This window comes from Poecile atricapillus, chromosome 3 (assembly GCF_030490865.1).
Source record: "Poecile atricapillus isolate bPoeAtr1 chromosome 3, bPoeAtr1.hap1, whole genome shotgun sequence".
NCBI classification, from domain to species: Eukaryota; Metazoa; Chordata; class Aves; order Passeriformes; family Paridae; genus Poecile; species Poecile atricapillus.
Window position 1 is genome coordinate 20,424,877 of NC_081251.1, and position 19,508 is coordinate 20,444,384.

The 19,508-nt window shown below is 38.9% G+C and overlaps 1 protein-coding gene across 8 annotated transcripts in view; it reads left to right on the forward strand.

The window, feature by feature from the left end:
- Positions 1–743: 743 nt before the first annotated feature.
- Positions 744–19,508, forward strand: part of FBXO25 (F-box protein 25) — a 31,075-nt gene continuing 12,310 nt past the window's right edge. For 4 of the 8 annotated variants that reach the window (XM_058835889.1, XM_058835890.1, XM_058835894.1 and 1 more), the window contains exons 1-7: positions 750–837; positions 3,689–3,832; positions 10,566–10,675; positions 11,996–12,045; positions 14,979–15,158; positions 18,508–18,601; positions 19,316–19,500. In XM_058835889.1, coding sequence (XP_058691872.1) covers positions 3,696–3,832; positions 10,566–10,675; positions 11,996–12,045; positions 14,979–15,158; positions 18,508–18,601; positions 19,316–19,500 — 756 coding nt within the window. In that variant the 5' untranslated portion in view covers positions 750–837; positions 3,689–3,695. Of the gene's footprint in view, positions 838–3,688; positions 3,833–10,565; positions 10,676–11,995; positions 12,046–14,978; positions 15,159–18,507; positions 18,602–19,315; positions 19,501–19,508 lie in introns of those variants that run through there. The other 4 variants (XM_058835892.1, XM_058835893.1, XM_058835895.1 and 1 more) reach the window with 3 other exon arrangements.

Here is a 19,508-nt window from a genome sequence, read left to right on the forward strand (position 1 = left end):
AGAAAAAAAAAAAACAAAATCTTTTCATGGGTTGGACAAGGAGATTGACATGTTCCAGGCAAAGAAGTGGTGTAGAACTTGTAATATTGACTCACATAATTTTCCAGTGTGGGGCTGGGAAACTTTTCAAACAGGCAATGGCAGAAAAGAGTGGCCTACAGACTCTGTCTGTGGCTGTATTTGTGCCAGGATAATGGGTCACACTGGTCATAGAAGAGAGGGGCACACCGGGTGGGTCACACTGCTCACACCGGGGGGGGGTCACACAGGGAGGGGGTCCCCAGGGGCTTCAGGGGGTCACACCGGGAGGGGTCACACCGGGGGGGTTCCCCAGGGGTTACAGGGGGTCACACCGGGAGGGGTCACACCGGGGGGGTTCCCCAGGGGTTACAGGGGGTCACACCGGGAGGGGTCACACCGGGGGGGTTCCCCAGGGGTTACAGGGGGTCACACCGGGAGGGGTCACACCGGGAGGGTTCCCCAGGGGTTACGGGGGGTCACACCGGGGGGGTCACACCGGGGGGGTCCCCAAGGGGTCACGCCCTCCACGTCCCGCGCGCGCCACACGCCCCGCCCCCGCCGACCAAAACATTGGCACGTGCGCCCCGCGGGCGCCTGTCACGTGACTCGGCCGGCCCATCGCCGGGCGGAGACGGCCCCGCCCCGCCGCGCCAATGGCAGCGCGCGCTGCCGGGTAGCAACAAGCGCGGCGGGCGGCGACCAATCAGCGCGCTGGGGGCGTGGCCAGCGCGGCCCATGGTACTTCCGGCAACAGCCCCGGGCCCGGGCCGAGCGCCGGGCGGGGAGCGGCGGGGGCGGCGGGAGAGGCACCGTGAGGTGAGCGCGGCCCGGGCGGCAGCGGGGCCGGGGGAACACCTTTGGGGCCGTGTGTGTGAGCCCTCGTCGGCACGGGGGATTGGGGTTAAGCGTGGGCAGCGGTGGCTTGAGGGGTTTGGGGTTGGCTCTTAAGGGCATGTGGAGATGAAGGAGTGTGGGACAAGGTGTTAAAAGTCAGGGTGGACAAATGCGTCTGGGGAAGAGGCTGGGGCGAGGCATTATGGGCAGCACTGAGGGGTCTGGAGGGGTGTGGAGCCTGCCTGGACAAATGGGGCGTTGGGATCTCATAAGCTGTGTGAGGATGGGATCCACCATGGTTTCACTAGGGGCAAATCCCACCTCACAAATCTGGTGGCTTTCTATGGTGGGATCTCAAGGTTGGTGGAGGAGGTCATACAGGGTCACACTGTGACTGATGTAATTTGCCTGAATTTATGAAAAGCATTTGTCCCACACAAATTTCCTGTCTCTCAGCTGGAGAGATATGGATTTGACAGATGGACAGCTGAGTAGGTAAGGAACTGGCTGGATGGTCATCTTCAAAGAGTTGCAGTCAGCAGCTCTGTGTCTAAGTGGAGATAAGTGACATTCATGAGGGGTCAGGATTGGGACTAGACCTGTTTAACATCTTTCTTGGGGATATGGACAGTGGGATTGAGTACCCCCTTTGCAAGTTTTTGGATGGTGCCAAATTGTGGTGCAGTCAACAAGCTAGAGAGAAAAAATACCATCCAGAGGGACCTTGACAGGACAGAAATAGTGTGTGCAAATCTCATTGAATTCAACAAGGCCAAGTGCTAGGTCCTGCAGCTGGGTCATGGCAGTCCCATGCACGAGTACAGGATGGGTGGAGAATGGATTGAAGACAGCTTTGAGAAGGACTCAAGGCTATTGGTTGACGAGGAGTGCAACATGAGTCAGCAGTGTGCTGTTGCAGCCCAGAAAGCCAAAGGTGTTCTGGGCTGTACCTAAGGAAGTGTGGGGGGCCAGTGAGTCAAGGGAGGTAATTCTGCCCCTCAACTCTCCTCATATACCACCTGCAGTGTTGCATCCAGCTCTAGGATCCCCACCATAGGAAGGCTGTAAACGTGTTGGAGAGAGTCCAGAGGAGGGCTGAAGCACCTGTCTTGTGAACACAGGCTGAGAGAATTGGGATTGTTAAGCCAGGTGAAGAGAAGGCTTTGGGGAGACCAGTAGAGCAGTCTTCCAGTACTTTAAAGGAGGGCTACAAGAGAGCTGGAGAAGGACTTTTTACAAGGGCACGTAGTGACAGAACAAGGCAAAATGTCATCAAACGGAAAGAAAGTAGATTTAGGTTAAGTCTTAGTAAAAAGTCCTTTACTGTGAGAGTGATGAGGTGCTGGCATAGGTTGCCCAGAGGAGTGGTGGGTATCCCATCCTTTTTTGTGTTCAAGGCCAGGTTGGATGGGACTCTGAGCAACCTGGTTTAGTGGAAGGTGTCACCCAGATTGGAACTGGGTGATCTTTAAGGTCCCTTCAAACCCAAACCATTCTGTGATAAAGACACCAGTATGAGTGGAGTAGTAAACAACGTGTTTTGGTTCAAATTATTTCTAGGAAGCAGTAAAAGGATTGGAAAAGTGGATAGGCATGAATAAAATTAGTCGTGACTGTGGGAACGGATGTTGTAAATTTTGGAAAGGGCTCTTGTTAGGAGCAAAGGAAAGCTGAGTTATTAGTAGGAAGGGGAGTTTAGTCAATCCAGAGGCCTAAGAAATGCACTTCATTTTGCATGCAGTGCAGATTTTTAAATAAAAACCCATCTGGCTCACTCAACCTTTATTTCTTCTAGTTCTTTATAGTGTTCTAACAAATATGTTGGGCAAATGCTGGTCAAGAGTGCAAATGTTTAAATAAATTCATAGTGATGCTTACTGATGGGGCCTAATATTTTTTTAAGTTGAAAAAAAATTAGAAAATGTGTATTTGTTAGGACCACAGCTGTTGCAGTTATATATTAACATGTGTTTCCAATATCATAATGCTATCTTCCCTCTATAGCTTGCATGAGAAATCCCTTGTTAAACTAAGAAGCATTATGTTTGCATGATGAATGGGAAGAAGAGAGCAAAAGCTGGCAAAGTTATAGTCTTCTAAGTGTAGATAACAGCCTTGTTCAAACTCTTAATATGTCAGAAGTGAATCTCACTTTTGAAAAATGGTAGCAGAACAGTGAGCAATATACCTGTGATGACTTGCTTCTATTTGTAGCAATTTCTGAAGATGTGTCACAATGGACTTTGTTGCAGTCTCCTTTTGTCCTGATGTCTGCTTAGGCTGGCATGGGAAGTGTCCTCAACAACAACCTAAAAAGATTTTTGGGAATGTTAAAATTTCTTTACTGAAACATCGATACACATTGTACCATAAACTCAGTATTTGTAAGGATTAGAAAAAGCAAAAGGAGCAACATTGATTTTGGGAGCTGTCAGTCTCTTTAAAACCATTTATTAGTCACATATAAAAATCAGTAATCTGTTTGATCATGGCAAAGCATATTATACATTATATAATTGATATAGTTTTGCTTTTTTTGGTATCATTCTGTTGTTGTACTACCAGGATTCTTTTCCTTGCTCTCCAAAGAATGAGGAAATCTACCTTGATCTAATAAATGCTGAAAGACAAGAGGAATGTGGTTAGAGAATAAAAAAATCTACTTAAACCACTGAATCAGTTTCTTAAAAGGATGCTCTACAGAGAACTTTTCTCAAGGTGGTTTTTGTTTTTTTTTTTTTAAAGGCTAAAGAGAAAACTGAAATAGTGACAGGAAGTTTTGAAACTTTTTAAAATATATAATAGACAAAGAATCTCCTCTTGCTGCTTATAGAGAAACCATGCCATTTTTGGGCCAAGACTGGAGATCCCCTGGATGGAGATGGGTTAAAACAGAAGATGGATGGAAAAGATGTGAACCCTTTAGTCCTGCGCTTGAGGATGGGAATAATCAGCTGAATGATATCAGCCACACTGTGTAAGTTTAAAAAAAAAAAAGTGATTCTGCATGAATTAGTAGCAGGTGGGAAGGCAAAATTGACTTAATTTCCATTCAGATCGCAACTGTTTGTGGTAGCTGATGTCATCTGTATACAGACATGTGTTTTGTTAATTAGCAGGCAGGAGACCCCTATGGAGATTGTCTATCTTTTGTCACTGCTTTGAGTTACTTATTTGGGGCAGCCAGATCCCTTCTTAGGCTGTATGTCTTTCAAAATAATAAAGCAATAAATACTTAAAAAAACCCAAAGAAAAACAAACAAAAAACCAACCCTGCCCCCCCAATGCCTGTCGAGTACTATTTAAAAGTAAAAGTGATGCTTGTAAATTGTAAAAAAACAATATGCCTGTGCAACAGTCATAGTGAGCAGTTACCTGGAAGTGAATGAAGGCTTTCTGCTGAGTGGGTATTGGATTAGCTTGTGACAGCCATAAAATGCCTTTGCTCCAAATACACAATCAGTGGTAGCTTAATGCTCATTCTCTAACACATTATATGACTGTATTTGCTCCTGTAGGACAGGTGAAAATGAGAGTAGATAAATAAAGTAAGTAATACTTGTGCCAAATGCCCACAGACTGGTGCTATATAAATCACTTTGTCAAAACAAATTTCTTCACAAAGAAGTAATTCTCAGGGATAGCATTCTTGGTCATGAATTCCAGCATAATGTGCTCATAATGAGGAAAGGGAACATTCAGTGTTTTGTTGTTAGTCCAGTAAATGATAACTCATGTGATTTAGAGAGGGGAATTTACTGGGAAGCTAGGACTTGCTGTAGTTACACACCTGTGTTTTCTAAATTTGTGAAACAATCCTCATGGGAGTTACCAAGTAGTAAAGCATTATTATTAAGCTTAATGTACTGTATTCTTCATGCCTTTTTTTGTTTTGTCTTCATCTGTCACTAATCTCATTTGGACTTCTTTATTCACAGTCTGGCCACTGTGGATACAAAACTTTTTCTGGAAGAATGTTCAGTAAGCCTCCAACATAAAAGTTGCCTTAAAAAAAAAAAAACCTTTGAAAAAAATCTTCTCTCTTTCATATCTTTAATAATATACTTGGCAAATTAAAGGAAATCTAATAAGTATTTAGCAGCTGTGAAAATTACTACAAAAACAAGTATTATGTAGGTTGCTTAATTAATACTGTTTGATAATTATGAAAGGAATTATCCGTACTTGTGAATACCAATATGCCTTCTGCTTGTAACTGTGCCTATAAATGTATATTTGTATTGTTTCCCTAGAGAGCAAGGTGGTTTTGTTGCTTCTTTGAGTAAAAATATTGGATTGAATTTTTCCTTTTTTTTTTTTTTTCTCCTCAGTCTTGGAAGACCCTAGAATTGAACTCTTCTGGAGCCAAAAACTGTGGCTTTCATTTTTGATTCTTAATTTTTCTTCTGCCTATTCAATTAAAAATGTATGTTGTTCAAATTCAGACTAGAGAATTCAAGTTGGTACATCTTGGCATAGTAGCACTACTTTGGAGTAATTTCACTACACTTTTAACTTTGGATCTATGATTGTAACTCGAACTTTTTATATGCTGGTTAAGTTCTGCCACTGAACTGCAATTAATGACTATTTGCACAATGTTATAGAACAATTTAGGGTGGAAATGACCTCTGGGCATTATCTGGTTGAAACACATACTCAGAGCAAGGCCAGCTGAGGTTGAGTTCTGCAGGGCCTTGCCCAGTTCAGCTTTGTGCTTTTCCAGGAATGGAAGTTCTTCTCTGGGTTCCTGTTCTAAGTTCTCTTACTGTCAGTGTTATTTTTGTTGTTGTTGTGCTGGCCTATGTTGTGTCATTCCTCCCTGCCCTCCTCAGTCTAGTAAGAATTTCTCTTATCACAGGTTGCGTCCATTACCGCTTGACTTACTACTGCCCACCTCCTCCAACCTTACAGTCTCACTCCATCTTATTTATAGCCTCATATTAGAAACTGACAGCAATCAGATTTCCCTCCACCACCAGCTCTTAACACTGAGCAAGATCAGTTCTCTTGCCCTTGTGCACCATGTGCTCCTGTACCTTGGTGACTCCCCACTGGAGTTCCAGTGTGACAGTGTTTCACTCTATTGGGGAGCCCCAAATTAAATGCAGTGCTCCAGATGAGTACATATGCCAAGTTAAGATGGGTGTTTGCTTCTTTCAGTCTGCAGGATACACTTCTGATAGCTCAAGCCAGGGTGCAGTTGGCTTAGCACAACACAAGGGCACACTGCTGACCTGTTTTCAGCTACTTCTACTCAAGACTCCTGGCTCCTTTCCTGCAAAACTGCTTCCTATCCAGTCTGCATCCAGCATATAACCAGGCTTGGGGTTCTTCTCTGTCATGGACAGGGCCTCACACTGTGGAACAGCAGTGAAGGTGTGTTCCTGGCTGGTTTTCTGTACCATCTTTTGCTATGTGGAAATAATTATGGTGTATATTGAAGGTAACTCAGTTTAGGAGATTTGTTAACATGATGTAGCACTAAAAAAAGAATGAGACTTGATAAAGTGCTTCCTTGTAGAAGAAACATTTATTAAACAGTACAAAAATACCTATTTGTTTCTCTTTAAGTTGCTCTGTGAATAGAGATGGTGGTGTATGCCAGTCTGGCAGTTCTAGCAGGGTTTTATTAATTTACATCCTTTATAGGGAATATTTTTATTTTACTAAAATATTCTGTAGGAATCTCTTCTGAAGTTAGTCCTTTGGTATTGTAGTTAAGGTAATAGTTATAGTAGTTTTCCTTTATAAAGAAATAAATTCAAACTATGTAGTTGAATGAAACCCTTTCTAGTTTTGCTTCTGTTCTCTTCTGTGAGAGAAAGTATAGATGAAGTTGTTTGCCAAACTTTGTCCTTTACCCACTGCAAATACTTTCTCTTCCAAAATTGCAACGATCCAATCACAAACAAATTCAGAAATAAACCTTTAAGACACATAAGTTGCTTAAATTGAAGAATGTGTTCTTATTAAAATAGAGCTTCTAACTTTGCTTGATTAGTCATCCAATGCCTTGGTGAATCCAGCTGCTGGATTAGTAAAATTGGTGGACCTAATGGTAACCATGCTTGAACAAATATAATCACTTGTGTAGGAACAGTTTTAATTATTTGGCATAATGCTTGAATAGTTGCACTTTAGATCTTTTTATGGAAACTAAGAAAAAAAAATGAGACTGTCACTTCTGTGGTTCTTAGTAATTTGCATAAAAGTGTCTTGTGTTCCATTTGTGGAAATGTGGCTTGGGCTGTGTGCATTCAAGCTCTGTGGTGTGAATGCTGGCCATGACTGCCTATAAATTCAAGCAAAGATTGACACTTGCAGTGCTATGGCACTGTGTCCTTGAAGTTTGGTAGTGGAGAGAAGCTTGGTGAGGTTCGAACTGCTTTACAGAATTGTACGCAAGTACATTTCAATAGCCTGCAGGTTAAGAGTTTAACTGTCTTCTGTGTTCCTTTTGAGGTAAAAGAAAGAGAATTAGACAAATAAGATTTTCATGGTGGTGATACTTCTTTGTGTGTTAGGTTCATATGAACTATTTGGGTTGGCAGGGTAGTCATTTCAATCTGCAGTGTCTCTTGTCTAATTCTGCAAGATACAGTGTTCACAAGAGTGATTTTGGCACTAGATAGAAGTCCTTTGATTTGAATCCATTAATAGATAACATTACAATATATTTGTCAAATGACAAAATCATTTGGTGCATGCATTTAACTCAGGATTTTCCACAGTCAAGCTATGAGAGTCACTTCTAAAATACTGTGTCTCTGTATATAATTGCATGACTTGAGGGCCATGTGAAAAGAAGCAAGGGGGTTGAGGAAAAATAGTTTGAGCTCAGATAGTCCTGTCACATTTTCCATCATTTTAAGTGTCGTACCCAAGAGGTTGTTTAAATACCGCTATGAAATTACTTTTTTTGGAAAAACTGAAATTGTTACATGCTTTATCTAAGACATTATATTTCTAAGGACACCAGGTACTTTGCTTTTAAAAGCTTTAGAATAATTTTTTATGAAGTGCGTCATCAAGACAAGAGAGTAAGAATAGCTGTAAATTGGCAGTATTATGTATGTATTTAAATCCTGCCAGGTGCACTCAAATATCACGTGCAGTATTATGATAAAAACATTAAATTAAGGCTTCTGTTACACCATATGGCACGTGTAGCACTTGATTTGGTTTCTTGTATCTTAGTTTGAGGGGGCAGAGGTTGCTTTTGGAACAGTAGAGCAGCTTTATTACTTGTCAAGAAGCTCTGCAGATTTCTGGAAGGATTGCTAGCAATCATTGTGTAACTGTTTCTGTCCCATTCTTCTGATGTCTGTGAGACCCTTGCTTTCTTTCACTGCTTTCAGGCTAAAGCTTTGTCAAGAAGAATGGTGTTGTTTACAGATGAGTAGGGAAAGACTCTGTGCAAAGTGGGACAGAACATGAGGAAATAAAGCCTCATATCAGAAGATCCTCGGAGGTACCAGTCCAATTTGTCTTTTCTCTAAAGAGACTTAAGGAATTCCAGGAATGTCACAGGCAAATTTGAATGCTAGACAAAGGCGTTTGAAATAAGTTCTCATCTTCACAATTCCTAATGATTATTGACTCCTTAACCTGCCTTAGTTATTTATATGATATTTGAGGAAGTGTATTTTACGGGGTGTCAGGAGTGGGATTCAAATCACTTCAGGTATGTTACTGGTCTGAATTACTTTCTAGAGACACTTCGTTCCAGGAACAAAAGAAGGAATCTTTACATATTAACCTTCATCTTCTAAGCAGCCCTTCGGGAATGTGGCTTCCCATCCTCTCCTAATTGCTTGCCCTGGATTAAGGGGAATGAGAGAGTTTCTGTGCTGCTTGGATTATGTTGCAGAGTATCAGGACCTATCTCTCTAGTACTGTATCTGTTGTTAGGATGATAAATCTCTAGGAGCTTTGGGCTTGATTTCTGGTTCTGTAGCAGCTCTTCAGATTCTGACATAGTTTCTCACATGATATGGTGATGCAGCCAATGTGTTAAATCATAATTAAATTAATTATAGTGAGTTTAGATGTTTCCTATATGATAGCTTTGGGGGGAAAAAAACCAATCCAAACTGATGGATTGGAATGTTGCATAATCAAATAACTTGTGTTGATGTTTTGCTTTTGTCTGTTGCTTTGCTTTTGTCTCTTGCTGGTTTCTTCCCTCTGAACTCTTTTGCTGTTTGACCAGATGTGATATTTGGCACTGTTGCATAGAATATTTAAGGTGTTGAGTCTTTATCCTCTGCTTTAAAAAATATTAAGGACTGGACTAAGGCCATCACCTTGGATTGAGCACTGTCTGAGTGCAGAGGTATGTTAGGTTTAAATCCTGGGGGAAAAAAAAAAAAGCTAAGATGAAACCAACATTCTTTTTCTAAATCTTCTTGACTTGTGTATCTTTAAGCTGAGCTAGCATGTACTGATTAGAACAATTCAAAAGCCAAAAATATTTTTACAGTGTTTTTTAACAGATGGCTCAAACCTGAAAATTTTAACTCTGTAAGCTAGTAGCAATAGACTAAATTAATTTGATTTTTGTCACTTAATGCCCAGATACAGGTTATTTTTGAAAAAAAATTTCCTTCCTTCAGTTTAGTGTTCAGTTGTTTTCATCTGAAGTTTGAACTGGTAGTGATGATAAATTTAGATTAAAAATAGTAATGAATGTGAGGAGTTCCATATACGACTTTGTTGCCAAAGAGCAGTAATGTTGAAATAAGAGTCCCCCAGTTAAACTTCATTACCATGTATCCTTCATTATTCTTATCTGTTCAAGACAGTAGCCTTCATATGAGGTATCTTCCTTCTCAGTGTTAGAAAAGAGAACACCCATTCTTATCTTTGTTGCTGGTCCTTACAGTTATCTGCAAAAATGGAAAGAAAATTTTATGAAGCTGTGTAGATTTCCTTTAGCACAGACAGTTTTTAAATGCATATACTTTTTAGAAAGGTTAGCTCATTAAAAAAGATTTTCAATTATTTGTATGTGTATTTTTTTGTATTCACACTATTTGTTCAATAGACTACTTGGTGTAGTCCTCAGTGTTGGGTTACAGTTAACTGTCAGAAGTGACATAGGTGGAGTTGAGTCTCGCTGGCAGAAACACACCTCTTGGCTCTTGATGCTGCACAAATCATTGGTAAGACAGTGCCATGACACCTGTGGTATGTGCAGAGTTGTGAATCAAGAGTTTCTTAAAAGAAAGACTTATTTTGCCCCAAAGGTGACAGTAGTAAGAGAGGTGTTGTTCTTTATTGGCATTCTGTCTATGCAAGAATGTGCAATAATTCTTCCCAGACTTTTTACTTGTGTGCAGTCAAGGCTTGGTCCACTTCAAATAATGGGTTTTTGTACACCAGAACTTTGCAGAGTTTTACAGTTGTCCAGCTAGTACTGTCTCCTTAGCATTCCTTCCTGAATGTCAGTAATGACTTACAAGATACCTCTTGGGAAGATACTTTTGTGTATTTAATCACTTTGGCACAAAATTCAACCCCTTTGGGAAGAAAAGAAGACAGCTTCTCTCCAGATACATGTTGCTAGAGAAAATGAGGTAGAGGATCTTACTTAAGAATATGATTTCTCTGTTTTTCAGCTAGTAGACTTCAATGCAAAGAATTGTGAGATGTATGCATCTTAAATATTTAATTACTGCTATTCTAATTAGATGTTTTTATTTCAGTATCATAAATGGGGATGATGAGAATGAAGAAGTGTACAATACTGAAGACTGTGAGTTTGCAGCCAAGAAAAGGAAAAAAGATCATTTTAGGAATAACACAGATTCACAATGTAAGGATGGGCTTTTTCATTTATTTTAGAAGAATCATGTAGGTTCAGAGAAATATTATAATAGCCATGTTATAGTCACCTATAGAGTAGCCTTCCAAATTATGTCTTTTTCTGTACTGGCAACAAAGTCTGGTGTCAAAAGTGATGTGTTTTAATCGAAACTGTGTTATCAATCATTTCTTGTGTTGGATTTTTTTTTTTCGAAGACCTAAAGGTAATTAATTTCAGAATAGTAATCCCTGATTATTAGGTGTCTTCTGATACTAACCACTGTTATGTTTTGTGGACTAGTTTCAGATTAAATTCTTCTGGATGCTTATGGGAGCTTCTCCTTTCCAAAGCAGATGGTCTATTTTTGCTTAATTCAAGTTCTAATTAGTCCTACAACTCCAGAATCAGTTCATAAATAAATATATTTTGTCATAATAATCATATCTCTTGCTAAAGATTTTACCAGTGTTGAATTTCTTGGAAAGAAGTCCCTTTTAAAAAATTAAACTGTGAAAGCCATTTTATGAGTTCTCGTTTGTAGAAGATGACTTGTACTTTGGACTGCAAATGTGTATGACAGCAAGTAACTTATTGAAGCAGAGAGTTTCGTAGAGTTGGTAAAAAATGTTGGTTAGTAATTACTTGGCATTTCTGATGCTTTGATCTTGAAATGATCTGTTATTTGTAGTATATCCCCAAAATTGTTTGAGAGATGGTGTTGCAGAAAGCTGACAGCTTCTCCAGGATTGTATGAGTTTCAGGTATTTCAGAAGATTCAAGGGGCTGTATGTCTCATTTGACAACACGCGAGACTTGTAAAAGCTGAAGGTCAGCTTGGTTGCCTTTATTAGTTTTGTATCCTTGACTTCTCTGCAGTCCTCTGCAGTTAGTTGAACCAAGTAAATGTAGAACAGGCACCTGTACAGAAGAAAATGGATTAGAGTGATCAGGAACAAAAGTGTTGTCTGTATCTGCTATATTTTCAAATGCTAAGGAGCCTGTTGTATTAAAAAAAAAAAAAAGTCAGGAATTATGTAGGACCCCTTATGTCAGTGATTGGTCACAGCTGACAAAAGTTGTCATTCATCTGCCAATTGTGTGCCAACTCTTGTGGTTTTAAAAAAATATTTATATAACTTTTCTATTATTTTCATGAACTTGTGAAACTTTTTAGTTATCTTTTCCAGCCTTTATAAACTTCCTTCATTAAAACTGTTCTGCTATCTTATGAAGAATTTTATTGGAAATTTTATGTTTAGTTGAGTTTCTTTCTGGAAGGCATTAACTAATGTGGAAGCATAAAAAACTTCTATTTTGATTTTATTTTAGGTTTTTATCGTGAAAAGTGGATTTATGTTCATAAAGAAAGCACCAAGGAAGTAAGTCTGTGTGGTGTGGGTCAATTCCTACAATCTTTGTGGTTCTTAATTAATCTTAATTTTCAACATACAGCCAGTATATTGAAAAAAAGTACTTTTGCCATGTGGTCTTAGGAGTTATACTTAACTCACTTCATTGGCAACACTGGACACCTGCACATGGTAAGGCAAAGGCAGCTGGCAAAGTGACTTCTAGGCAGGATTTTGTGGCAGAGATGTGGGAACTTGCAGAGATAGACATACAGTTCTCCACTACTTATCCAAGCCCATCTAGCTTTCTACTGTCTCTTTGAACTAAAATTGAAAGTATTTGCAAAACCAGAGAAATATCTCCAAAGAAGTTGCTTGCAGGCAGCCACCTGATATTTTGGGATCTTGGTGTAAATTTGAATGGAAGTAGTACATCAGTTTCAAATTTTACAAAAAGGATCTTTATTTTCAACCAAGTCCACATGCTTTCAGTTTGGGATATAAACTGTATCATGTAACTGTAAAGGGAATATGAATGCTCTTGGAGTGACCTCTTGGAAAGTCGAGTTGAAATACATCCATTGTATGTAGAGATTAAACTGTATTGAAGTGTGAGTTTCATTCCTGTGCTGATTGCCATGGCTGGCTGGCATGTGTGGAACTTGAACACCAATGAGAAGGTTTTACATCCACATGGTAATGCCAGCCAGAAGAGAGGGAAGGAGGTGAGGCTGATGACTATAGTCATGCAGGCAAAAATAGCTTTGCATTTTAGAACTGAGAGAGACAATACAGATCTTTTCATTTGGGAAGGGCATGCTATTGAGAGCTTACATAAAAGGACATACTGCAGGACTTTGCAGACCTTGTAGATCAGTGACCCAGAGACTGCCCATCTACATCTGAAGGGTACTTTAAAGCCTTTCACCAGATTCACAGCTCTTTTTCTGCTGTATCTTCTAGATGAAGTCACTTGAATTGGTTTGCAAAAGTCTCAGGCATGCTTTTTCCATTTGTGCCGTCTCAGGGTGAGAAGGAGCAGGGGGACAGCAGACTTTCACCAATTGTGGTGCTTTGAATGGTAAGGTTAAGCTGAGGTTTCAAAGTACATTGAGGCCAAAATACAAAAAGCCTAAAATCATGCACTGGTGTCTTCATAACCCATATATATACGGATTATTTTTTTCCCCTACTTGTGCAGAAGTTGGTGAACTAATGATGTGTGAGTATTTGCTTTTGTTCCTTGTCTATTCAGAGAGCAGGCAAAATATTTTGGTTACCTTCTAATATGTGACCATTGATCTTTCAGGTTTAATTGTTTTTTGTATTAAAAAATCCAAACTAGGGGTGGTTTGAATTAAACACTAATCTTTCAAGTAATTCTTTGTATAAATTTAAATCTTAGAGTAGAAGGTTGAAAAATTGGCAAGAAATAAGAATACACAAATCAAAAAATTCAGAGCAACAATTTAGGCTAATCTAAAACATAATTTAGAGGCTCTAGTTTTTCTTACAGGTTCTAATCTTTCTTGATTTTGAGATAGCAGTCTCACAACTAGGAAACATTTTTTTCCCAAACTGGATACTATTTTTAGGGCAATATGACAAGATAGGAAAGTCTTGATAAGAAACGTGAAACATGCTATGGGAGAGCATTGAAATGAAAGAAAACCTAAACAAGTGCACGTGCATGGCTGAAATAAAATCAGAGATGTTTTCTGAATAATTTTGTCATGTTGGTACACTGGGAAAGGTAGAGCTGTAGTTTCTTAGGAATCTGTTTGGGGAAATGTCTCTTTTGGTAATGTTTGAAGCATGACCTAATGGTAACTGTTTAGCCAGAGAACAGACACAGGTATTTACATTTCAAGAGAAGTTTTGTTGACTGTATGTGTTAATTCAGTGCTATTAGCTAAGCAAGGTGTGCATATTGTCAAGTGTGCAGTGTGCTTGGGTCCGAGGTGTATCAGCTGAATGAGCAAGCAGCACAATCTTGAATTTGGTCATTAACCAACAGGCAATAATTTTCACCTCTCTGCAGTGAATTCTTAACTGTCCTGTCCCACTGAGGTACATGCAGGGTTCACTGGGTCAGAAAAAGGAATTTTTTGTACTTTAGAATTTGTGACTTTTCTGTAATTTACCAAGGAAGTCTGTCTAGGAATGAGCTCTAAATAATTATCTATCCCCCTCCTTCCCTAGGCTAATAAAACCATAGTAGCACACTGCTCTGCAAGACTCTCTTGTACCAGTTAGAGATTTTCCTAGCCTCAATATATTTGGTCCTGGGCTCCAATGGGGCTTTGTGACTCTAAATGTACTGAATTTACATAATCCTTTGTCAGTTTGGACTGCTACTTCTACCTTAAGTTGTTCTCAACAGCCTCTGAAAATTCCATTTTCACATTACGATGGGGAGAAGTACCAAAAGAAAATACTGTTTCTCTTGGTGTGTAAAAAATATCAAGTGCCTAAGTTTCTAGCACCTGGAAAATAAATTCTAGATGTTGATAACTGTTTGTTCTTCTGATCCCAAAAGCAACTAGCTCTGTTCTCACCCTCAGGTGTGAATCAGGTAATTCTCGTAATTGTAGGCTCACACAGCTGTATAAACAAGCTCTTGTGCATGGCAAATGGGGACTGTGATAGCCATGAAGGAGTGCCAGCATTGTGGCCATGAGAGAGTGGAGTAGATTCCCAGGGAAATCAAATACCAGTGCTGCCAGATTACACATTTAGTATGAATTGAAAGGCCTTGCCTACATACCTGATAGTTACGAGTACCATATCTGGTTTCATTTAATTTCTTGTAGAACAAATAACTCTTCAGTCCAGAGGCACTATATTTCCAGGGAGTACACTATTCATTAGCATCAACTGCATGTCAGAGTGCTTTTCTGGATGTTTTGCTCGATTTTTCCTTTGTTTCCTTCCATTTAAAGTGTATTTCTTCCCCTTCTCAGAGACATGGCTATTGCACCTTGGGAGAAGCCTTTAACCGCTTAGACTTTTCAAGTGCGATTCAGGACATCAGGAGGTTCAATTACGTGGTCAAAGTAAGCTCTTTATTTGATATACCTATTATAAGAATGCATTTGCTGATGTGCCTGTGTCTACAAAAAGAATATTTTTGCACTGAACAGGTAATGATTTGTAATTGTGTAAATATCCTGATCATATGTAATTTATAATGCCAGTAGCAACTTTAAACTGAGTAAATTTTCTTTGGTGAAAGCTCATTATGTGGATGTCTGAAAGCTACAGCTTGAGGAGGATGGTGATGGCCAGTGTGCTGTGTTATTTAGAGGGAAACATTGGTGGTAGCTTCATTTATTCATCAGTCTGGGTAATGAACTCTTTAAAGGTAAAACAATTTCTATACAACCAAAAATAGCAAAGTGTTATTAATCTTAAGTATGCTTTGCTGCATCTCAAATATGTTTCAAATAACAATTTCCAGAAGAATACTTGATGTGCAGATACTTTTCTATTTCTGTATTTCTGCAGCTTCTTATCTGTCCTGTGATTCATTGCAGTTTGTTTTTTTTTAATCAAGGACAAGATACCTCTGCATTTATCTTTGTTAGCATTCCTTAAAACTTGAGACTCCAGCCTTAATTACCTCAATGCCTCACCAGCTGCCCACTTGGAAATGCCTTTTTTGGGGATACTGATCTCTTTCTAGCCCCAGGTTTATTTTATTGTCTAACTTGAGGTAGTAAAGTGCTTGTCCCAACTCCTAGAGAAGCTCAAAATGTGAGTCATATCAGGACTAGAGTTCTATTCAGTGTTGAGGCTGTTCACAAGTATTGTATTTATTGGAATGCATCCAGAACTTGAAAAGACACAAATAAAAATTAAATAAACATACCAGGAGAACACCCTTGCCACTAGGCTGTGGACTATTTGGAGAGAAAACACATTCTGTCCATCCCCATGAAGCTGAGGCAATGTATTGTACTTTCAGAAAAACAAGAGATGTGGAAACAAAGCAAAAAGGATTTGCTTCCAGGCTAGTGGTTAGGGTACTTGCCTTGTTCCCCTTGCAGGGTTTGGGGTTTTTTTGGTACATGTGTGTTGTGGTTTAGAGCATTACTTTTTAATGCTGTTTCGGGAGCAAAATCAAGAGCTCTGATCCTTCCCAAGACTTTTCAGCCTTGAACAGTAGAAAGAAGAAAAAGCAAAGCACTTAAAAAAGGTGATTAGGTATTAATGGTGTCACTTTTGGGTACCTCACTTGAACGGCAAGCAGGTAAAAGGAATGCAAATCTAGAATTTTGCATTTGTTTTAGATGCTGCAGTGCCTAAACTGGGTTGCTCAAAACAGTTGATCAAGTCCAAGTGTAAAGTCCAGCATAAGTACATTGACCAGTTTTTCTTCTGTTCACCAAGAAATACAAAATGCTGGTTTAGTCAGCCAGGCTAACTCAGATCATTGAGAAAGAAGCAGTACTTTAAAATTCAGAAAGTTGGCTTTGCAATCCAAACCATTATTTTGCTACTAGCAGACTCTAAGAAATCTGGGTGAATTTAAAATAGTAGATAGACTTTCAAAATCCTTTAAATGTTTTAGAATTTATTTGGAATTTTTAAAATTTAGAATTGTTTTACTAATACAAAACTTTAATCACGCCTTTGCATCAGTTCCCCGGAGGTGGTGGCTGTTTGTTGATAGCAAGGTATAAATCAGGAATACTGTTTTTAAAGACCAAACCCTATTCTAGCTCTTCTTTGATCCCAGACCATCAAGGTGATTCTCCAACTAACTAAAAATATGCCATTCATTATTAAAAGTTAATATTGATATCTATCCAGGACCCTTTTAGGATGGGCAATGGGGGGAGAAGGTAGGATGAGTTAGTTTTTTTTTTTAATTTGTTGGTACTGTTATGTATTGATACCATTGTAGCTGTGAAATTCTGATACGTTGCATTTGATATGGGTGGGTTTTGATGATCCATTCACAGTTAAAATTTCTAGCAGACAACATTAGCGGTGGCTCTGCTTGGTTATTTGTTTCTTTGATTTGATCTTTAGACTGAGTGACATAACTGTTGTTTTTTTTTTGTTTTAAATTGATCAAGAGAAATGTTCCTACTTGCTTGAACTGGCAGACTGCCAGAGACCTCTAGGTGTGTTCTAAATTATTAATCAATCTAATAGGCTTTGAAGCCAAGAAAGAGATTCTGATATCTATTTATACAGTTTTCAAGACTAGGTTGCTTGTATTTAAATAGATCAGGACAGTTATTTCTTGCTTTCATGGTACATAATGTTTTGTCAGAGATTGTGTAGAGAAGCCAGAAGTAACATTAAACCAGGGAGAGAACAGGTGTATTCTTTCTTCCTCCCAAGGAAAATGAATGTTGAGTGAAGTGTCAAATTGGTGTTTTAGAAATGAAGATACAATATAATTTTTGGCAAGCTTAGTCTTTTTCATCCTCTGTGCCAACACTGTATGCTACCCTACACCAGAGCACTCTGTAGGGAATGCTGTTTTCTGCTCCATTCTTTCCCTTTTGAGTGTGTTGGAAACACTTGTTCTGAACTCATTGTCATAAAGTGCAATTGCAAAGCTCAGTGTCACACCTCTAAACATTGCAATGGTGTCACAGCATCAAAGTCTCTCATAAGAGACCATTTTTTGCTGAAGAGGTAATGGTTCTTATCAGCTACAAAACTTAATCTGAAATGTAAAAGCAAATGTGCCAGAATGGAGCAAGGGCTGCCTCTAATAGCTATAGCTTGGCATTCATGTGTGGCAAGAACTTAAGCTGTTTTGATTATTTTGGCCTAAACCATTGCCACCGTTCTTGTCACTTTTTTGCTCACAGTGGTTTCAGAGAGAGATGTGCGGACAGCTAGGAGATCCTTACTATAATAGTTAAGGGAAAGTTATTGACATGGTTTGTACACTGCTCATTAGTAGATCACTGTGGTTTATTCTACTAGAGACCAGCACGTAGGTCAAATACAGAAATTGTTTTTTTCCTTAGTTTAGGCAAAATAGAGTATTTCTTCTCCTTGAGTAGAAAATCCATCACACTTCAGTTTGACCAGTATGCTTTCACTCAGAAGCTGTAATTCTGGTAGCTGGTATCAGTTCAGAGTGATGTTCCTGGCTACTATATCTGTCAGGGACTTCAGGACATAGCAACATCCAGGGTCACATCTGTACTTGAGCCCTCAGAACAGACTCTCTTTGTTGCTTCACTACAGCTCAGAGTCTGTATGTCATGTGATTTGTCAGAGATAAGCACCAGAGATAAGTATTTGTACAGTAATTTGAAAATGTACATCCTCCAGAAATTGTTTATGGATGCCAATGAGAATTCTTAAAGCTTTCCACGTCTTGCTTTGTCTTCTAAAGTCTGTAATTATATTTTCACAAAATGCCAATGCAGGCTGTTGTAGGTGAGTGTATTGTACTGTATGCATTTAAAACCATCCTTTACTTCTGTCATTCTTCTGACTTATAATTTTTTGTCATAGCTTTTGCAGTTAATTGCAAAATCCCAGTTAACTTCACTGAGTGGTGCAGCACAGAAGAACTACTTTAACATTTTGGACAAAATTGTGCAGAAGGGTAAGACCTAAGGATTTGTAATCTGACTGTTCAGATTTAATTGCTGTAACTAAGCTATCGACTGTGGGTTTTTGTTAGTTTTATTAGCATTTTTACATTGTAAGTCATAGCAATAGCATACTTAATTAGTGCCAGGTTTCATACTTCCCATCGCATGATTGCAGTAAGTTGTTTTCTCTTAGTTATTGAATTAAGTCTATTGAAGGAGGTTAGAGAAATTGACATTTAGATTCTATTTGAAAACTATTGCTTACTGTTAAATTATGCACTTCACAAAATGTGAAAGCTTTTAGGTTAATAAAATGCTTGTGTTTAAGTTTGCATGATGTACTGAGACTCAAAAAACATACGTTTTAAGTATTTTAACAAAAAGCCATTACATTATATTGATTTTTATTTTTTTCTGGTATCTACACTAAATGGAGATGTTATACTGTCTGCTTTGAACCGAAGAAATTTGATTTATAACTACCTGTTTAGCATTAAGTTTATTAAATGCATAGCATGAATTTTTGCTTGTGTAATTGTTTATTATTGATCTTGCATGTAAGGAACAGCACCAATGAATGTCATGGTGGGAATTAGGGCAGTTATTTGTACACAAGCAATTGATTTGTAATTAATTTATCTAAAAAAAAAGTGTTGATTGGCTTGAGCTATTTGCTTGGTTAACTCTGTCAACCAAAACTGTATTGGCTTTGTTTTGTTTTCCAGTTATGGAAGACCAATATAATCCACGGTTAATCAAAGATCTTCTGCAGGATCTGAGTTCTACTCTCTGTATACTGATTAGGGGAGTAGGAAAATCTGTGTTGGTAGGCAACATCAATATTTGGATTTGTCGACTAGAAACTATCCTTCTGTGGCAGCAACAATTAAAAAATCTTCAGATGAACAAGGTATATTA